The 18,335-nt window shown below is 48.3% G+C and overlaps 1 protein-coding gene across 1 annotated transcript in view; it reads left to right on the top strand.

The window, feature by feature from the left end:
- LOC112069250 (nuclear receptor coactivator 6-like) overlaps positions 1-18,335 on the top strand; it is a 44,105-nt gene that overhangs the window by 17,187 nt on the left and 8,583 nt on the right. The window contains exons 2-16 of the mRNA XM_070438469.1: positions 6,019-6,346; positions 6,563-6,718; positions 6,854-6,976; positions 7,077-7,199; positions 7,309-7,412; positions 7,540-8,275; positions 8,520-8,663; positions 10,619-10,622; positions 12,221-12,860; positions 12,975-13,552; positions 13,646-13,764; positions 13,855-14,231; positions 14,323-14,547; positions 14,675-17,732; positions 17,819-17,875. Coding sequence (XP_070294570.1) covers positions 6,067-6,346; positions 6,563-6,718; positions 6,854-6,976; positions 7,077-7,199; positions 7,309-7,412; positions 7,540-8,275; positions 8,520-8,663; positions 10,619-10,622; positions 12,221-12,860; positions 12,975-13,552; positions 13,646-13,764; positions 13,855-14,231; positions 14,323-14,547; positions 14,675-17,732; positions 17,819-17,875 — 6,724 coding nt within the window. The 5' untranslated portion in view covers positions 6,019-6,066. The remainder of the gene's footprint in view (positions 1-6,018; positions 6,347-6,562; positions 6,719-6,853; positions 6,977-7,076; positions 7,200-7,308; positions 7,413-7,539; positions 8,276-8,519; positions 8,664-10,618; positions 10,623-12,220; positions 12,861-12,974; positions 13,553-13,645; positions 13,765-13,854; positions 14,232-14,322; positions 14,548-14,674; positions 17,733-17,818; positions 17,876-18,335) is intronic.

Consider the following 18,335-nt stretch of genomic DNA (forward strand, 5'->3'; position numbering starts at 1 on the left):
TGGGCGGAGCAGTTGCCGTACCAGGCGGTGATACAGCCCGACAGGATGCTCTCGATTGTGCATCTGTAGAAGTTTGTGAGTGCTTTTGGTGACAAGCCGAATTTCTTCAGCCTCCTGAGGTTGAAGAGGCGTGCTGCGCCTTCTACAACGCTGTCTGTGTGGGTGGACCATTCAGTTTGTCCGTGATGTGTACACCGAGGAACTTAAAACTTTCCACCTTCTCCACTACTGACCCGTCGATGTGGATAGGGGGGTGCTCCCTCTGCTGTTTCCTGAAGTCCACAATCATCTCCTTTGTTTTGTTGACGTTGAGTGTGAGGTTATTTTCCTGACACCACACTCCGAGGGCCCTCACCTCCTCCCTGTAGGCCGTCTCGTCGTTGTTGGTAATCAACCATCACTGTAGTGTCATCCGCAACTTGATGATTGAGTTGGAGGCGTGCATGGCCACGCAGTCGGGGGTGAACAGGGAGTACAGGAGAGGCTCAGAACGCACCCTTGTGGGGCCCAGTGTTGAGGATCAGCGGGGTGGAGATGTTGTTACCTCCCCTCACCACCTGGGGCGGCCCGTCAGGAAGTCCAGGACCAGTTGCACAGGGCGGGGTCGAGACCCAGGGTCTCGAGCTTGATGACGAGTTTGGAGGGTACTATGGTGTTAAATGCTGAGCTGTAATCGATGAACAGCATTCTCACATGGTATTCTCTTGTCCAGATGGGTTAGGGCAGTGTGCAGTGTGGTTGCGATTGCGTCGTCTGTGACCTATTGGGTCGGTAAGCAAATTGGAGTGGGTCTAGGGTGTCCGGTAGGGTGGAGGTGATATGGTCCTTGACTAGTCTCTCAAAGCACTTCATGATGACGGAAGTGAGTGCTACGGGGCGGTAGTCGTTTAGCTCAGTTACCTTAGCTTTCTTGGGAACAGGAACAATGGTGGCCCTCTTGAAGCATGTGGGAACAGCAGACTGGGATAAGGTTTGATTGAATATGTCCGTAAACACACCAGCCAGCTGGTCTGCGCATGCTCTGAGGACGCGGCTGGAATGCCGTCTGGGCCTGCAGCCTTGCGAGGGTTAACACGTTTAAATGTTTTACTCACCTCGGCTGCAGTGAAGGAGAGCCCGCAGGTTTTGGTAGGGGGCCGTGTCAGTGGCACTGTATTGTCCTCAAAGCGGGCAAAAAAGTTGTTTAGCCTGTCTGGGAGCAAGACATCCTGGTCCGCGACGGGGCTGGTTTTCTTTTTGTAATCCGTGATTGACTGTAGACCCTGCCACATACCTCTTGTGTCTGAGCTGTTGAATTGCGACTCGATTTTGTCTCTGTACTGGGACTTAGCCTGTTTGATTGCCTTGCGGAGAGAATAGCTACACTGTTTGTATTCGGTCATGCTTCCGGTCACCTTGCCCTGGTTAAAAGCAGTGGTTCGCGCTTTCAGTTTCACGCGAATGCTGCCGTCAATCCACGGTTTCTGGTTTGGGAATGTTTTAATCGTTGCTGTGGGTACGACATCGTCAATGCACTTCCTAATGAACTCGCTCACCGAATCAGCATATTCGTCAATATTGTTGTTGGACGCAATGCGAACATATTCCAATCCGCGTGATCGAAGCAGTCTTGAAGCGTGGATTCAGATTGGTCGGACCAGCGTTGAACAGACCTGAGCGCGGGAGCTTGTTGTTTTAGTTTCTGTTTGTAGGCTGGAATCAACAAAATGGAGTCGTGGTCAGCTTTTCCGAAAGGGGGGCGGGGGAGGGCCTTATATGCGTCGCGGAAATTAGTATAACAATGATCTAGGGTTTTCCAGCCCTGGTAGCACAATCGATATGCTGATAGAATTTAGGGAGTTTTGTTTTTAGATTAGCCTTGTTAAAATCCCCAGCTACGATGAATGCAGCCTCATGGTGTGTGGTTTCCGTTTACAAAGAGTCAGAATAGTTCGTTCAGGGCCATCGATGTGTCTGCTTGGGGGAGATATATACGGCTGTGATTATGATTGAGAGAATTCCCTTGGTAGATAATGCGGTCGACATTTGATTGTGAGGAGTTCTAGATCAGGTGAACAGAATGACTTGAGTTCCTGTGTGTTGTTATGATGATCACACCACGTCTCGTTAATCATAAGGCATACCCCCCGCCCCTCTTCTTACCAGAAAGATGTTTGTTTCTGTCGGCGCGATGCATGAAGAAACCAGCTGGCTGCACCGACTCCGTTAGCGTCTCTTGAGTTAGCCATGTTTCCGTGAAGCAGAGCACGTTGCAATCCCTGATGTCTCTCTGGAATGCTCCCGTGCTCGGATTTCATCAACCTTATTGTCAAGAGACTGGACATTGGCGAGTAGTATGCTAGGGAGTGGAGCGCGATGTGCCCGTCTCCGAAGCCTGACCACGGACGCTCGTTTGCCCCTTTTACGGCGTCGCACAGGGTCGCCGGCTGGGATCAGATCCATTGTATTGGGTGGAGGGCAAAACACTGGATCCGTTTCGGGAAAGTCATATTCCTGGTAGGAACGATGATGAGTTGACGTTAATCGTATATTCAGTAGTTCCTCCCGACTGTATGTAATGAAACCTAAGATTACCTGGGGTACCGATGTAAGAAATAACACATAAAAAAACAAAATACTGCATATTTTCCAAGGAACGCGAAGCGAGGCGGCCATCTCTTTTCGGCGCCGGAAGTATGCCGTTGTCCTGTTGGAAAATAAGGGATTCCCACATAGCTAATGTTGCGCCTGCTTGATGTGCCAGCCCATCAATAAAGTGCATACTGCAAAATAGCTATTTGACAAGAAACATTTTTTTTGACAAAAGTCCAGCCTTTTCTTTGTCATCTAAGTCATTGAACCCATCTACAATATCTGGTCATATGTTTGACCTGAACTGTGATAGAATCTCTTTTTTAAATTTTTTATYTACGCTCGCTCCGTCACCCATTAAGTTTGTTATTTTTGTAAATATGTGTGATCGCATAAAAACACAGTTTTATCACTGACAACGTCCTGTACCATTTCAACAATGGTGTCAAATGTGCATTGCGCAGAACCAGATGCCTGTTGTCTTAAACATAAATGAAGCCTAGAGCTGTCTTTAAAACAACAACCTGTTGTTCCGTATTTATGACCCAGCTTACTGGTCCCATCAGAGTGTAACCTCGTTTTCATGCATTATCCTATCTTGAATTTGCTGCAATGACACCTGTCTTGTCTCCAGTGTAATATTTGTACATGTTGATATGCTAGGTAGCCTATCAATTTGCATCTCTGCCATGTTTTTTACTACGCAATCTATTACTTGAGGTGCTTTGTTACTACTGACCCCTAATGCACAGGTCAACTCCACCACGTCTGCCTAGTGTTGTCACTAAACACACGACCGTCCACTAATGGAGAAAGGCCCCTACCGCTATCTTCTCTGTTTTGTTGGGATTGCCAGAATTGTTTAAATCCTTCATTTTATCTGGCAATTATTTTTCCTTTCTCTTCTTACACCTAAGTGTATTTAAATTGCTCTCTTTTCCACGCTTAAGGTTTTGAATTTTTACTTGCAGCTCCCCTATTTCTCTCTTAACTGTAAATTAACCTGCTCTAATCTGTGGTTCTCTCCTTCCTGCGCCGTGATTTTAGTTTGAAATAAATCTGTTTTAACATCTTTCCGCTTACTGCGTTTGTTTGAATTACGCGAGGTCTCTGGCGCACTCTGATATTTATTTGTAAGGGAGCTGATCACTTTCTTTGACTGCATCTAAGTCTTCTTGGCTCTCTTTTGTTTGATGACAAACTGTGAACTCCTTGTTTAACCCAATAACAATTCAATTTGCATTTCATTTTAGAAAACGGATCTTCTGACATGTCATTTGTGGTGCTATGCAGTCATCTATTGGAATTATTTAGTAATTGTAGTTCATTCATAGTTTTTTTWAAACAATCTGATCAGACCATCAAAGTTTCTATACCTAAGGTCGCTGAATAAAGTGTATATCCTTACTGAAGTAATAATTACTCAGAATTATTAAATATAAAACATTTTCCAGTTCATTTGATCACTTACAACCATAAAATAAACATTTACAGCATTACAATTAAACTGATGGGCCATACGCATATACAAAAAACATCATAGATTTAGTTAATTATTTAAGAAACATTTCTTTAAATGGGTAACATTATATGCCAAAGTATCACCCCTTTAACATATAAACACAGACACTGGACACAGAAAATGTGCTTTTTTAAATAAATCTGGTAGCTCTTAAAATAACTTTTGCTTTGCTGAAATTTCACAGAGGCCTAGTTCAAACCACAACATTTCTAACAGAAAAAGGCAAATGGTAGTAGATAAATGGTAAGCTGGTTAAATAAAAGACTGCTCTTAGAACTTTGACTGCCATTGTTTTGGGGACATGTCTGTCTATTTCACCAAGTATCTCAGAATGTACACTACCGGTCAAAAGTTTTAGAACACCTACTCATTAATTTGTTTTTATTGTTTTTACTATTTTCTACATTGTAGAATAATAGTGAAGACATAAACTATGAAATAACACATATGGAATYATGTAGTRACCAAAAAAGTCCTAAACAAATCAATCTATTTTATATTTGAGATTCTTCAAATAGCCACCCTTTTCCTTGATGACAACTTTGCACACTCTTGGCATTCTCTCAACCAGCTTCACCTGGAATGTTTTTCCAACAGTCTTGAAGGAGTTTCCACATATTCTGAGCACTTGTTGGCTGCTTTTCCTTCACTCTACGGTCCGACTCATCCCAAACCTTCTCAATTTGGTTGTGGTCGGGGATTGTGGAGGTCAGGTCATCTGATGCAGCACTCCATCACCCTAAGCCCTTACACAGCCTGGAGGTGTGTTGGGTCATTGTCCTGTTGAAAAACAAATGATAGTCCCACTAAGCACAAACCAGATGGGATGGCTACCACAGCAATCTGCAGAAATATGCCATGCTGGTTAAGTCTGCCTTGAATTCTAAATAAATCACAATGTTACCAGCAAAGCACCCCCACACCATAACACCTGACCTGATCATGCTTTACGGTGGGAAATACACATGCGAAGATCATCYGTTCACCCACACGGCGGTTGGAATCAAAAATCTCCAATTTGGACTCCAGACCAAATGACAAATTTCCACTTGTCTAATGTCCATTGCTTGTGTTTCTTGGCTCAAGCAAGTCTCTTCTTCATATTGGTGACCATTAGTAGTGGTTTCTTTGCAGCAATTCGACCACGAAGGCTTGATTCACACTCTCTCCTYTGAACAGTTGATGTTTAGATGTGTCTGTTACTTGAACTCTGTGAAGCATTTATTTGGGCTGCAATTTCTGAGGCTGGTAACTYTCTAATGAACTTATCCTCTTCAGCAGGGGTAGTTCTGGGTCTTCCTTTCCTGTGGCGGTCCTCATGAAAGCCAGTTTCATCATAGCGCTTGATGGTTTTTGCGACTGCACTTGAAGAAACTTTAAAAGTTCTTGACATTTTCTGAATTGACTGACCTTCATGTCTTAAAGTAATGAAGGACTGTCGTTTCTCTTTGCTTATTTGAGCTGTTCTTGCCATAATATGGACTTAGCCCTACTTGGTAAAAGACCATCTTCTGTCCTTGTCACAACACAACTGATTGGCACAAACGCATAAAGAAGGAAAGCAATTCCACAAATTAACTTTTAAGAAGGCACACCTGTTAATTGTAATGCATTCCAGTGTGCAAAGTTGTCATCAAGGCAAAGGGTGGCTACTTTTAAGAATCTCAAATATAACGTGTATTTTGATTTGTTTAACATGTCTTCATTATTRTTCTACAATGTAGAATAGTAAAGATAAAGAAAAACCCTGGAATGAGCAGGTGTTCTAAAACTTTTCACTGCTACTGTAGATTGACACTTATTGTCTTTCCATTGAAAAACATGTTTTGCATGACATTTCATGGATTTACATGTAATTGATCACATACAATATTTGTCTCAATTGGGCATATCTTTAGAGGTAAAGTTATCTTTTGGTTCTACAGCATAAACGGTTCCAGTCTTCCCCACGCCAGTCCCACTAAGAGGGGTGGATGGCACATCAACACCCTCCATCAGAGATTCCCCAGCGGACAGCATTCCCAGATGGGGACCCTGACTCAGATTCCGACCAGGACTCTGGAGTTGGAGAGGATGCTGGCGTTCACCATGGCAATGACGTTTCGCACCGGCAGGAGGGAGTTGGAGAGAGAGGCAGAGGGGGAGAGGGGGATTTCAACATCTTTGTTGCCTTTCGAGGAAACATGGATGATGAGGACTTCCAGGAGAAACTTGACAACATACTTAACAGGATGCCTAGCATGCTTGAATTGGGTTAGTAATGGTTGGTGATGTGGTGCACCTTTCTAACTGGCTAAACACTTTCCAACTGTTGAATGTATTATGAAAGTAAAATGTTTAAAGTCATCATTTCAGAGCTCTGTATTATTTATATACTGATAAGAACAGTGATATTGAGGTATTGTACTCCTACCACTCATCCCCCATGTCTCATCCTCTCTTTCTTCATGTCTACCTATCCCTCTCCAGACTCGGAGAGACTGCAGCTCCAGCATGTGGAGCCATGGAACAGTGTGCGTGTCACCTTTAACATTCCTCGGGACGCGGCAGAGCGCCTCAGGCTGCTGGCCCAGAACAACCAGCAGCAGCTCCGAGACCTGGGCATCCTCTCTGTACAGATAGAGGGTATGTGTAGTACCAAAATAGCAGCAGCCATGGGTATGGTCAGGCCCAAAATGCATTGCTTATTTTATAGTAAGCATCCTGAAAAGTACTTAGATCCTGATTGTTGTTGTTAATGTTTTTTWYTTTYYCRTCCAGGTGAAGGAGCCATAAACGTGGCCATTGGGCAGAATAGAGGTCAGGAGGTCAGGGTAAACGGACCAATCGGTGCGTCCGGTCAGATGAGGATGGATTTGGGATTCCCAGGACAACCAGGCCCAGGTGACTTGGGGCAGGACAGTGACAAGTTGAACTCTATGCATTCATTGATCGTCTTTTAGTTGTTAGAATATAAACCAACTCCCATACCAATCTCTTGTAGGAGGCATGAGAATGAGCAACCCGTCGATGGTCCCCCCTTGCCCCAGTATGTCTGCACAGGCCATGGTTCCCGGCAGCAGTGGACAGATGCACCCCAGAGCCCCCAGACCCCCCTCACAGACTGGTGAGGACATATGCATGCTTAATAAGCAACCAGTTAACTCATTCACACATCCAAAATATGTGAAACTTTTCAAAGGTAWTGACCATATACATTTTTACCCTCCCTTCAGATGCGATGGGCCCAATGATGTCCTTGCAGCAGCAGCTTCAGCATCCCCAGGCTGGCCCCTATGGCCAAGGACCCATACCCCCCCAGGCAGCTCATCACATGCAGGTACACAATCACTAATGGAGCTCAACAATAACCATGTATTATAATCAGTAACAATACTACCAATTAATGCAAGGATTACATGTATCAGGAGTTGACTGTATTTATGAAGGCTGTATTTTGACCACAGACCATGCAGGTGGGGAGGCAGCTCAACCCGGCTGCCCTCCATCAGCTGCAGCAACAGCAGCAGGCCCAGCAACAAGCCCAGCTCTCCCAGCTTGGTGGCCCCCGTCCCCCCTTCAACCCCTCTGGCCAGATGCCTGTACCATCCGGCTGGAACCAGCTCCCCACAGGGGTCCTCCAGCAGCCGCMAGCCCAGGGAGGACCCATGGGCTCAGCCTGGAGGAAGGCCCCTCCCCAAGCTCAGATGACTCAACGTCCCCCCTCCCTGGCTACGGTCCAGACCCCCAGCCACCCTCCACCTCCGTACCCGTTTGGTAGCCAACAGGCTGGCCAGGTGTTTAATGCTATGGTGCAGGGGCAGCTCCAACAGCAGCCAGGGGCTGGTCAGTTTGCAGCCCCCCAGCCTAAAGGTCCCCAAGGTGTGCCTGGAGGGGTGGCAGGACCCCCTAGACCTCCACCACCTCTGCCTCCTTCAGCAGGGCCTCAGGGAAACCTCACAGCCAAGTCTCCTGGGTCTTCACCGTCCCTCTTCCAGCAGGGTTCTCCAGGGACTCCTCCCATGATGGGGCAGGGTCAGGCCCAGCTGGGCCCGAGACCTATGACCCCACAGGGTTTCCCTCAAGGGGTAGGCTCACCGGGCAGGGCGATACTGGGACAGCAGGGTAACATGCAGCAAGGGTTCATGGTAATGCCCCAAAATGGGCAGGCTGGACCTCCGATTCATCAAGGAGGAATGGGAGGTAAGAAATTGAATTACTGCAGATGACTACAAATGATGCWTTCACTTTCACAGTGTATGTTTGTTAAATGGTCACAAATGATCTCCTGAAGCATTGCCTTATTAGTTAGAATTACTTATTAGTTAGTAACACAATTCATGCTGAAATCAAAGTAATATTCAGACAGTTACAGTGTATCCAGACTTACTATAATGACAATTTATGCTGGGCTAATGAAATTCCCAACGGTGGTGTTTGATCATAGGCATGCCCAATCGTCTGCCCATGGGGTTCCCTAACGTCCCAGGGAACCAGAACTTTGTCCAGGGTCAGGTGACTAGCGCTCCAGGAACCCCTGGGGGAGGAGCCAATCCCCAGCTCCAGAGCAGCCAGGTTATGGCACACACAGGTACAAGACAAAGAATAGATCAGCACAGTTAAAACTATATTTTGCAGCTACACTACATTTCAGAAGTTTGGGGTCACTTAGAAATTTGTTTTTGAAAGAAAAGCATTAAGGCTATTCCACATGAGAAATTGCCAAGAAACTGAAGATCTTGTACAACGCTGTGTACTACTCCCTTCACAGAACAGCACAAACTGTCTCTAACCAGAATAGAAAGAGTGGGAGGCCCTGGTGCACAACTGAGCAAGAGGACAAGTACATTAGTGTCTAGTTTGAGAAACAAGACGCTTCACAAGTCCTCAACTGGCAGTTTCATTAAATGTACCCGCAAAACACCAGTCTCAACGTCAACAGTAAAGAGGCGACTCCGGGATGCTGACCTTCTAGGCAGAGTTGCAAAGAAAAAGCCATATCTCAGAGTCAGACTGGCCAATAAAAAGAACACAGACACTGGACAGAGGAAGATTGGAAAAAGGCGTTATGGACAGACAAATCTAAGTTTGAGGATCACAAAAAAGAACATTCGTGAGACACAGAAAAAATGTAAAGATGCTGAGGAGTGCTTGACGCCACCAAGCGTGGTGGAGGCAATGTGATGGTCTGGGGGAGATTTGGTGGTGGTAAAGTGGGAGATTTTTACAGGGTAAAAGGGATCTTGAAGAAGGAAGGCTATCACTCCATTTTTCAACGCCATGCCATACCCTGTGAACGGAGCTTAATTGGAGCCAATTTCCTCCTACAACAGAACAATGACCCAAAGCACAGCTCCAAACTATTGAATAACTATTTAGGGAAGAAGCAGTCAGCTGGTATTCTGTCTATAATGGAGTGACCAGCACAGTGACCGGATCTCAACCCTATTGAGCTGTTGTGGGAGCAGCTTGACCGTATGACACGTAAGAAGTGCCCATCAGTCCAACTTGTGGGAGGTGCTTCAGGAAGCATGATTACCTCAACAAAATGACAATTAGAATTCCAAAGGTCTGGAAAACGGTAATTGCTGCCAATGGAGGATTCTTTGACGAAAGCACTTTGAAGGACAATTATTATTTCTAACCTTGTCAACGTCTTGACTATATTTCCTATTCATTTTGCAACTCATTTTATGTATGTTTTCATGGAAAACAAGGACATTTCTAAGTGACCACAAACTTCTGAACGGCAGTGTATCTACGAGAGAAAAAGCCCAAGCAGGGTCRTTCAGTTTGATTTCAATCACTTTTTGACTGCACACCGTTACATTTTTATTTGAATCTAAATTTTAACTTCCAATTACTACCACAAAGATGGCCTCCGGTCCGCACACTGTCGAATGTCAACTTAAATGGTCATGTCTATTCTATTATCTATATTTCTATGATTTTAATTTGGAAGATTGACAGTGTAATTTAAAACAACTGATATTTCATACAAGTCAACATTCTCCAACCATCTTTGTGGTACCGTTTGAAAGTTGAAATGTCAATGCTATTCCCATTTTAGTGCATTTATCAGCCAAAACTTGACACCCACCCTGTATTCAAGAGCACGCTTTGTCTCAACCGAGGGCGGGCACAACACAAACACCTCAGATTATGTAAAATGGGGTCTAAGCTGCAACGTGTAATTGATGTTGAAGGTTTTTATATATACAGTTGAGGTCGGAACAGTTTTTCACAATTCCTGACATTTAATCTTAGTAGAAATGCCCTGTTTTAGGTCAGTTAGGATCACCACTTTATTTTAAGAATGTAAAATGTCAGCATAATAGTAGAGAATTATTTATTTCAGCTTGTATTTCTTTCATCACATTCCCAGTGGTTCAGAAGTTTACATACACTCAATTAGTATTTGGTAGCATTGCCTTTAAATTGTTTAACTTGGGTCAAATGTTTCGGGTAGCCTTCCACAAGCTTCCCACAATAAGTTGGGGGAATTTTGGCCCATTCCTCCTGACAGAGCTGGTGTAACTGAGTCAGGTGTGTAGGTCTCCTTGCTCGCACACACTTTTTCAGTTCTGCCCACACATTTTCTATAGGATCAGGGCTTTGTGATGGCCACTCCAACACCTTGACTTTCTTGTCCTTAAGCCATTTTGCCACAACTTTGAAAGTATGCTTGGGGTCATTGTCCATTTGGAAGACCCATTTGCAACCAATCTTTAACTTCCTGACTGATGTCTTGAGATGTTCCGTCAATATATCCACATCATTTTCCTTCCTTGTGTTGCCATCTATTTTGTGAAGTGCACCAGTCCCTCCTGCAGCAAAGCACCCCCACAACATGATGCTGCTACCCCCGTGCTTCACGGTTGGGATGGTGTTCTTCGGCTTGCAGGCCTCCCCCTTTTTCCTCCAAACATAACGATGGTCATTATGGCCAAACAGTTCTATTTTTGTTTCATCGGACCAGAGGACATTTCTCCAAAAAGTACGATCTTTGTCCTCATGTGCAGTTGCAAACCGTGGTCTGGCTTTTTATGGCGGTTTTGGAGCAGTGGCTTCTTCCTTGCTCGAGCCGGCCTTTCATGTTATGTCGATATAGGACTCGTTTTACTGTGGATATAGATGCTTTTGTACCTGTTTCTCCAGCATCTTCACAAGGTCCTTTGCTGTTGTTCGGGATTGATTTGCACTTTCGCACCAAAGTACGTTCATCTCTAGGAGACAGAAAACGTCTCCTTCCTGAGTGGTATGACGGCTGCGTGGTCCCATGGTGTTTATACTTGCATACTAGTGTTTGTACAGATGAATGTGATACCTTCAGGCGTTTGGAAATTGCTCCCAATTATGAACCAGACCCTTGGAGTCTTGGCTGATTTCTTTAGATTTTCCATGATGTCAAGAAAAGAGGCACTGAGTTTGAAGGTAGGCCTTGAAATACATCCACAGGTACACCTCCAATTGACTCAAATTATTTAAATTTGCCTATCAGAAGCTTCTAAAGCCATGATATCATTTTCTGGAATTTCCAAGCTGTTTAAAGGCACAGTCAACTTCTGACCCACTGGAATTGTGATACAGTGAATTAATCTGTCTGTAAACAATGTTGGACACATTACTGTGTCATGCACAAAGTAGATGTCCTAACCGACTTGCCAAAACAATAGTTTGTTAACAAGAAATTTTGTGAGTGTTGAAAAACAAGTTTTAATGACTCCAACCTAAGTGTAGTAAACTTCCGACTTCAAGCTGTGTTGTATATATATATATATATATATTTTTTTTCTTCAAGAAATTATCCAATAGTTTGACAACCTTTTTGTAAGCTTTTAAATTATATCAAACTCAATCGTTGTATCTTTTCAGTGCTGAAGACATGGATGTCTAATGGTATGGTGGGGTATGCAAAAAGGGTAAACTTGGGCACCTCTATCTCTTGAATGTTTTGGCATTCAGGTCCATAAAGTTACTTTCTCACCACTGGGCGAGTATGTATGGAAAGTTTAGTTACCATCAAAATGGGTGTGGTCAAAAAGTGATTAAAATCAAATGGACTGACCCAGCAGACAATACAGTGATATGATTTAATCTGTATCAGGCCAACTTCAGTGTCATTCTCTTATGATCTGATTTCAGGAGCCCAGTGACAGCCTCCACCCCCAACAACATGCAAGGTCCGTCCCACTCCCAGCCCAATGTCATGGGCCTCCACAGTGGCATGGCCGGCCAGCCCCCAGGCACCACCTCAGGCCCCAGTATGGGCCAGCCCGGCCTCCAGACCCAGATGATGGGCCTCCAGGGCCAGCCTGTGTCCTCGWCCCCCAGCCAGATGGTCCAGGGTGGGGGTCCGGGGCAAACGGTCCTCTCCAGACCCCTCAACCCAGGGCAGAGAGGAGGCATGACCCCACCCAAGCAGCTGATGCCCCAGCAGGGCCAGGGGGTGATGCACAGCCAGGTGGTTGGAGGGCAGGGGCACCAGGCGATGCTCCTACAACAACAGCAGCAGCAACAACAGCAAAACTCCATGATGGAACAGATGCAACAGATGCAAGGAAACAAACAGGCGTTTGGGGTGAAAGGTCAAGCCGGGGTCATGCCAGGTCAGATGATGCGGGGTCCGTCTCCTAACGTGCCCGGTAACATGTCTCAGTTCCAGCAAGCTCAGGTGGGCCAACAGCAGCAGCAGCAGCAGCAAATGGCTCAGCTCCAACAACAGCAGCAGCAACACCAGCTACAACAACATCAACATCAACAGATGACCCAGCAGCAGACCCAACAGGTATTTCATTACTTAAAAAAAATATTATTTGCATTGTGGCAATAGGTGGAAAACCCAATTGCCCTTCTGCGTAGGGAAATATTATTTCACTTGTTCATTCCTAAATTTSTTCAGGTCCCCATGGGTGGCAACCCCAACCAGRCCATGGGTATGCACAGTCAGATGAGACTCCCCAGTGGTCATCCTCTGGTCCAGCAGCAGCTCCAACAACAGAAACAACAACAAGCCATTCTACAACAGCAGCAACAACAGGCGACGCAGCAACACCCACACGCTCTCGGAGACCCCAGTGGCTGTACAGGCGACATGGGCAGTGTCCAACAGATGCTCCAGGACATGCAGGGTCAGCAACAGCAGCAAGGCATGACAGGAATTGGAGCCCCCCAGCACATGCAGGTGGGCAACGGCCACTTCCCGGGTCACGGGATGAACTTCAATCCCCAGTTCGGGGGTCAAATGCCTATGAGTGGGTTGTGCGCYCAGGCAGGGGGTTTCCCAGTGAACAAGGACGTGACGCTGACCAGTCCTCTCCTRGTCAACCTGCTCCAGAGTGACATCTCGGCTAGTCAGTTTGGACCTGGGGGGAAGCAGGGGGCTGGAGGTCCTGGCCAGGCCAAACCCAAGAAGAAGAARCCACCACGCAAGAAGAAGCCCAAAGTAGGGGAGGGACAGCAGCCGATGGAGGGGCTAGGGTAAGAAGCTGAATTTTCTTGAAATCTTAACATACACAAAGTATTCGGTATTGGACATGGTTAGTCATTGAGGTATTATTTTCTTCTACCCAGGGGTCTGGATGTGGGTGTTGGCCTGGAGGACCCAGAGCTGCCAGCACTGAGTGGGGACCAGGGGGTGGGCATGGACCATTCTGGACCCAAACTTTCAGACTTCACCAACAGGCCTGCAGGTATGCAATGTTCATGATTCTTGGTTTGCTCACTCACACTTTTATCTTTTAGTCGAGTGGCTTCTTATCGCTCCTTTTCTCTCATGTCAGGTTTCCCAGGTCAGCCTGGAGACCAGAGAGTCCTACAGCAGGTGCCTATGCAGTTCATGCAACAGCATCAGCAACAGCAACAGCAAATGCAGCATATACAGCAGCAGCAGCATCAGCAGCAGCTGCAACAACARCARCAACAACAGCAGCAGCAGCTGCAGCAACAACAGCAAATGCAGCAACAGCAGCAAATGCAACAACAGCAGCAACAGATGCAACAGCAGATGCAGGGAATGCAGGTTCCTCCAGGACAGCAGCAGGGGGTGGCTGGAGCTCTGGGTCAGACTCAAGGCCAGCCACAGATGCACCCTCATCAGCTACAACAACAACAAAAGCAGCAACAACCACACCATCAACAGCAGCAGCAGCAACAACAGGTACCATCGACTGCGTGTGTGTGTGTCGTCAAGACACATTTTCCATGTTAACTATGGATTATATAGCTAATTTGTTCCGGTTGTGTTATAGCAGCAGATGGTCATGAAGATGCAGCAGGAGCAGGCTAAAAACCGGATGCCCCTCCATCCAGGCGGGCAGAACCCCCCCAGGGGCATGATGAACCCCGGGGAGGCCCAGAGGATGCCTGGCACCCAGCAGGGCAACATGCCCGTCATGATCAACCTCCAGGGGCACGGAGGAGTGCCCCCCTCCCCAGACAAACCCAGAGGGATGCCCCTCATGGTCAACCCACAGGTTGGACACTATCTGATCGATGTTTGAATTATATTGAATTATATCATATTTATTGTTATTGTCTTGTTAATATTCTATGCCTGTTAATTCCCTGGGGTGTGTATATCATCTATCCCTACCTATGTAGATGGCTGGGGCAGCCCGGCGGATGTCTCACCCTGAGGCAGGGCCTGGTTCCCAAGGAACGGGGGCTGAGGACACCCCTGGAGGGCCCCACTCCCTGCAGGACAGACCAGGAGGCCAGGAGATGGGGATGCAGTCTGGGAATGGAGCCCAACAGATGGTGGTGAACCAGGGCACAAACGCCCACATGATGAAGCAGGGCCCCAGCCCCTCGCCCATGCCCCAGCACCCTGGAGCCAGTCCCCAGCAACAGATGCCCCCTCAGCCCCTGCAGGGTGGCCCCATGCCTGGCCTCCACTTCCCTAATGTCCCCACAACTTCCCAGAGCTCCAGGCCCAAAACACCCAACCGGGCCAGTCCCAGGCCCTACCACCACCCTCTCACACCTACCAACCGTCCTCCCAGCACTGAGCCCTCTGAGATCAACCTCTCCCCTGAGAGGCTGAACGCCTCCATCGCAGGCCTGTTTCCCCCCAAGATCAACATCCCTCTGCCCCCCAGGCAGCCCAACCTCAGCCGGGGCTTTGAACAGCAGGGTGGGCTCAACCCCACCACTCTCAAAGCCATAGGGCAGGCCCCTCCCAGCCTAACTATGTCCAGCAACAATGGAAGTGGTGGAGGTAACTCTAACAATGGTCAGCAGTCTTTCCCTACAGGCAGTGGAGCGGCCAACTTGGGCCAAGGGAAACAGGACAAGCAGTCTGGAGGAGGGCAGGCTAAAAGGGCCAGTCCCAGTAACAGCCGCAGATCCAGTCCTGCCTCCAGCCGCAAAGCCACTAACCCCAGCCCGGGGAGGCAAAAGGGGGCTAAGATTGCCYTAACCTCCCCTCACCAGCAACACATGGTCAACCCCCAGACAGGGCAGACCATGATGTTGAGCCCTACCCCAGTGCCTCCTAGCGCGGTCTCTCTCCCACTCGCGGTTGGGGTGGGCCTGGAGACCCATCAGATCAAGAGCCCCTTCCAGGGGTTCCAGGATAACACAGCTGAGATGCCCAGGGAAGGGCAGGGAATGGCAGGTGTAGAGCAGCGGCAGATGCCCCAGCCTTTGAGGGAGCTCTCCGCCCCCCGGATGGCTAGCCTTCGTGTCCCAACTCCTCAGGAGGCTAAAGCTGGGCTTGAGCGCACAATGGTAGCAGGGGAGAGGCAGCCTGTACAGATGGCTCCTCAGCAGGAGTTTGTATCTGTATATGATGCCTCTCCTGCTCTAAGGGATGCTCCTACCTCGCTTAACCAGCTGCTGGATAACGCAGCCACCCCCAGCGTGCCTGCCAGGCCCACTCAGAGTGCTCCAGCTGGGGATACTGTCTGCAAGGAGAGCACTAAAGCCTCCATTGATCAAGAGAACTCATCCAGTGCTTTTGATAGCTCGGATGTCGGGGCTACTGCTGTYGCTACTACTGGTGCTGCTGTGAACGAGCCAGAAGCTAAACCCAAGCCCAGCTCAACCCCCAGCCCCAAACTCCCGAATCCAGCCAGTAGTCCTAATCTGCAGCCTAAAGGAAGCCCCAATCTTAATGCTAATCACAGCCCTAGCCCCAATCTAAACCTGACTGCTAGCCCCAACCCTACTCTAAACCCTACTCCCAGTCTTCGTGTCAATGTGGGCRCTAGCCCCAACACAGCCACAGTCAGTCACAGTTGTCCCAGCCTCAACGTTTCCCCCAGCCCAAACCCTAACTCAAACCCTGCAGGTAGTCCCAAATTAATCCCCAGCCCTAAACCCCTGGCCAGTGTCTCCACAGTCCTGCAGATCCCTGCGTCCTCTGCCACCATCTCCCCCAACCAGATAACCGTATTTGTCACCTCCAACCCTATCAGTTCCACCCCTCAGGCACCCCCAGCCATCGTCTCCACTATGGTGGCCATGCCCAATAAGAACATCAGACCACAGCAGCTCAGCCAGCAGACCACTGCCCCCCGGCCCCAATTCATTACCACGCCTGTGTTTATTAATACCGGTACCCCAATCTTCCAGGTCCCCGCTGCTTCTGTGGCCCCCAACACCACAATGGTGTCCCGGCCGATCACCATGGTAGGGCCCATACAGGTGTCCACCACTAATATCCAGCTCACCACCGCTCCAACCCAGGCCCAAGCCCCAGTCACAGGCTCTGCCTGGACCCAGGCTTCTGTGGTCAGTGTGGCCGGCACCCAGCCTGCCCGAACGCTAGTTGAGCAGGTCCAGATGGCCAGTAGACAGGCTTCCCCTGTCCCTGTTAGTAACTTGCCTCCTCCCCAGCAGCAAAGCCCTACCACTCCCAAGCCAGAGACCTCTGGTGAGGCGCTCACCGGACATAAATCTAGCCCGCCAGTTGGGCAGCCTTCCCGYCGTCAAAGCCCCTATCCCACGGCCTCTACGTTTGCCTCGTCTCCCTTCCAGCAGCCCCTAGGGCCCCCTTTTCCATGCTCCCCCTCCTTGGCTGCCCAGGGCAAGCCTTTCCAGGCTCCTGGCTCTGCACCAGTGAGCAGTCCACCAGATTCCCAGCAGGTTTCTAAGGAACGGTCAGCCCAGACTTTAGGAGGGGCTTACCAGCACCAGACAGGTCTGAACGCTGGGGGTGTGCCCATTCATACATCCCCTGCATCTCTCACCCAGACTGAGGCCACAGTGTCTGGAGCACAGACTCAGACTACTTCTGCTGCTGCTCAGAAAGTCACCACTCCTCCTCCCGTATCAACTCCTGTTCATGCTCGACCTGCTACACCAGCCCAGTCCCCTGTTCCTGCCCCAGCCGCTAAACCTACCACCCCTCCGCCAGTCTCAGTCCCTGTCACCACCCCAATCACTACTACTGCCCCTGTTCCTACCACTGCTACATTTCTCCCTGATCCGGCTCCTCCTTCAGCCCCAGTCCCGATACCAAATCTGGCCCCATCTACATCTCCTGTTGTTGCCACCACTGGACCCTCCAACTCACCTAGGGACTCCTCAGCCATATCCTCCCCAGTGGCCCTTACCCCTACTGTGGCTCAGCCTGTCCCCACAGCCATGGAGCCTCCAAGCCAGCCAGCTCCACCAGAGGCCACAGCACCTTCGGAGAATACCCAGATCACCCCAGGTACATATCAATCCATGATTGAGTAACGTATCCCCCACATATCGACCATTCATTGATAATAACAATCTCCGCCATCTTCCTCCCAGTGTCAATCCAACCTGAAGCTCTACAGCAAGAGGAGCCTTCTGCTACTGAAAAGACTGGTAAGTACTGTCACACTAACTGATCTTTAACAAAATGGTGGATGCTCCGGACCCTAATGACATGGTAAGGACATAATATGACTTGGTAACAGAGTATAAATGGAATATATGCAAAGATTGTGGTATATCTWGAGGGCACCATAAAATGTAACAACTACAGCATAGAAGSACAAGTTACACTACATKAACAAAAGTGTGCAGACACCTGCTCGTCGAACATCTCATTCCAAAATCATGRGCATTAATATGGAGTTGGTCCCCCCTTTGCTGCTATAACAGCCTCCACTCGTCTGGGAAGGCTTTCCACTAAGGTGTTCGATGGGGTTGAGGTCAGGGCTCTGTGCAGGCCAGTCATGTTCTTCCAGACTGATCTCAACAAACCATTTTAGTATGGACCTCGCTTTGTGCATGCTGAAGTGAGATAGGGCCTTCCAACTTTGTGGCAACAGTTTGGGGAAGC

This window comes from Salvelinus sp. IW2-2015, unplaced genomic scaffold (assembly GCF_002910315.2).
Source record: "Salvelinus sp. IW2-2015 unplaced genomic scaffold, ASM291031v2 Un_scaffold948, whole genome shotgun sequence".
Classification (NCBI taxonomy): Eukaryota; Metazoa; Chordata; class Actinopteri; order Salmoniformes; family Salmonidae; genus Salvelinus; species Salvelinus sp. IW2-2015.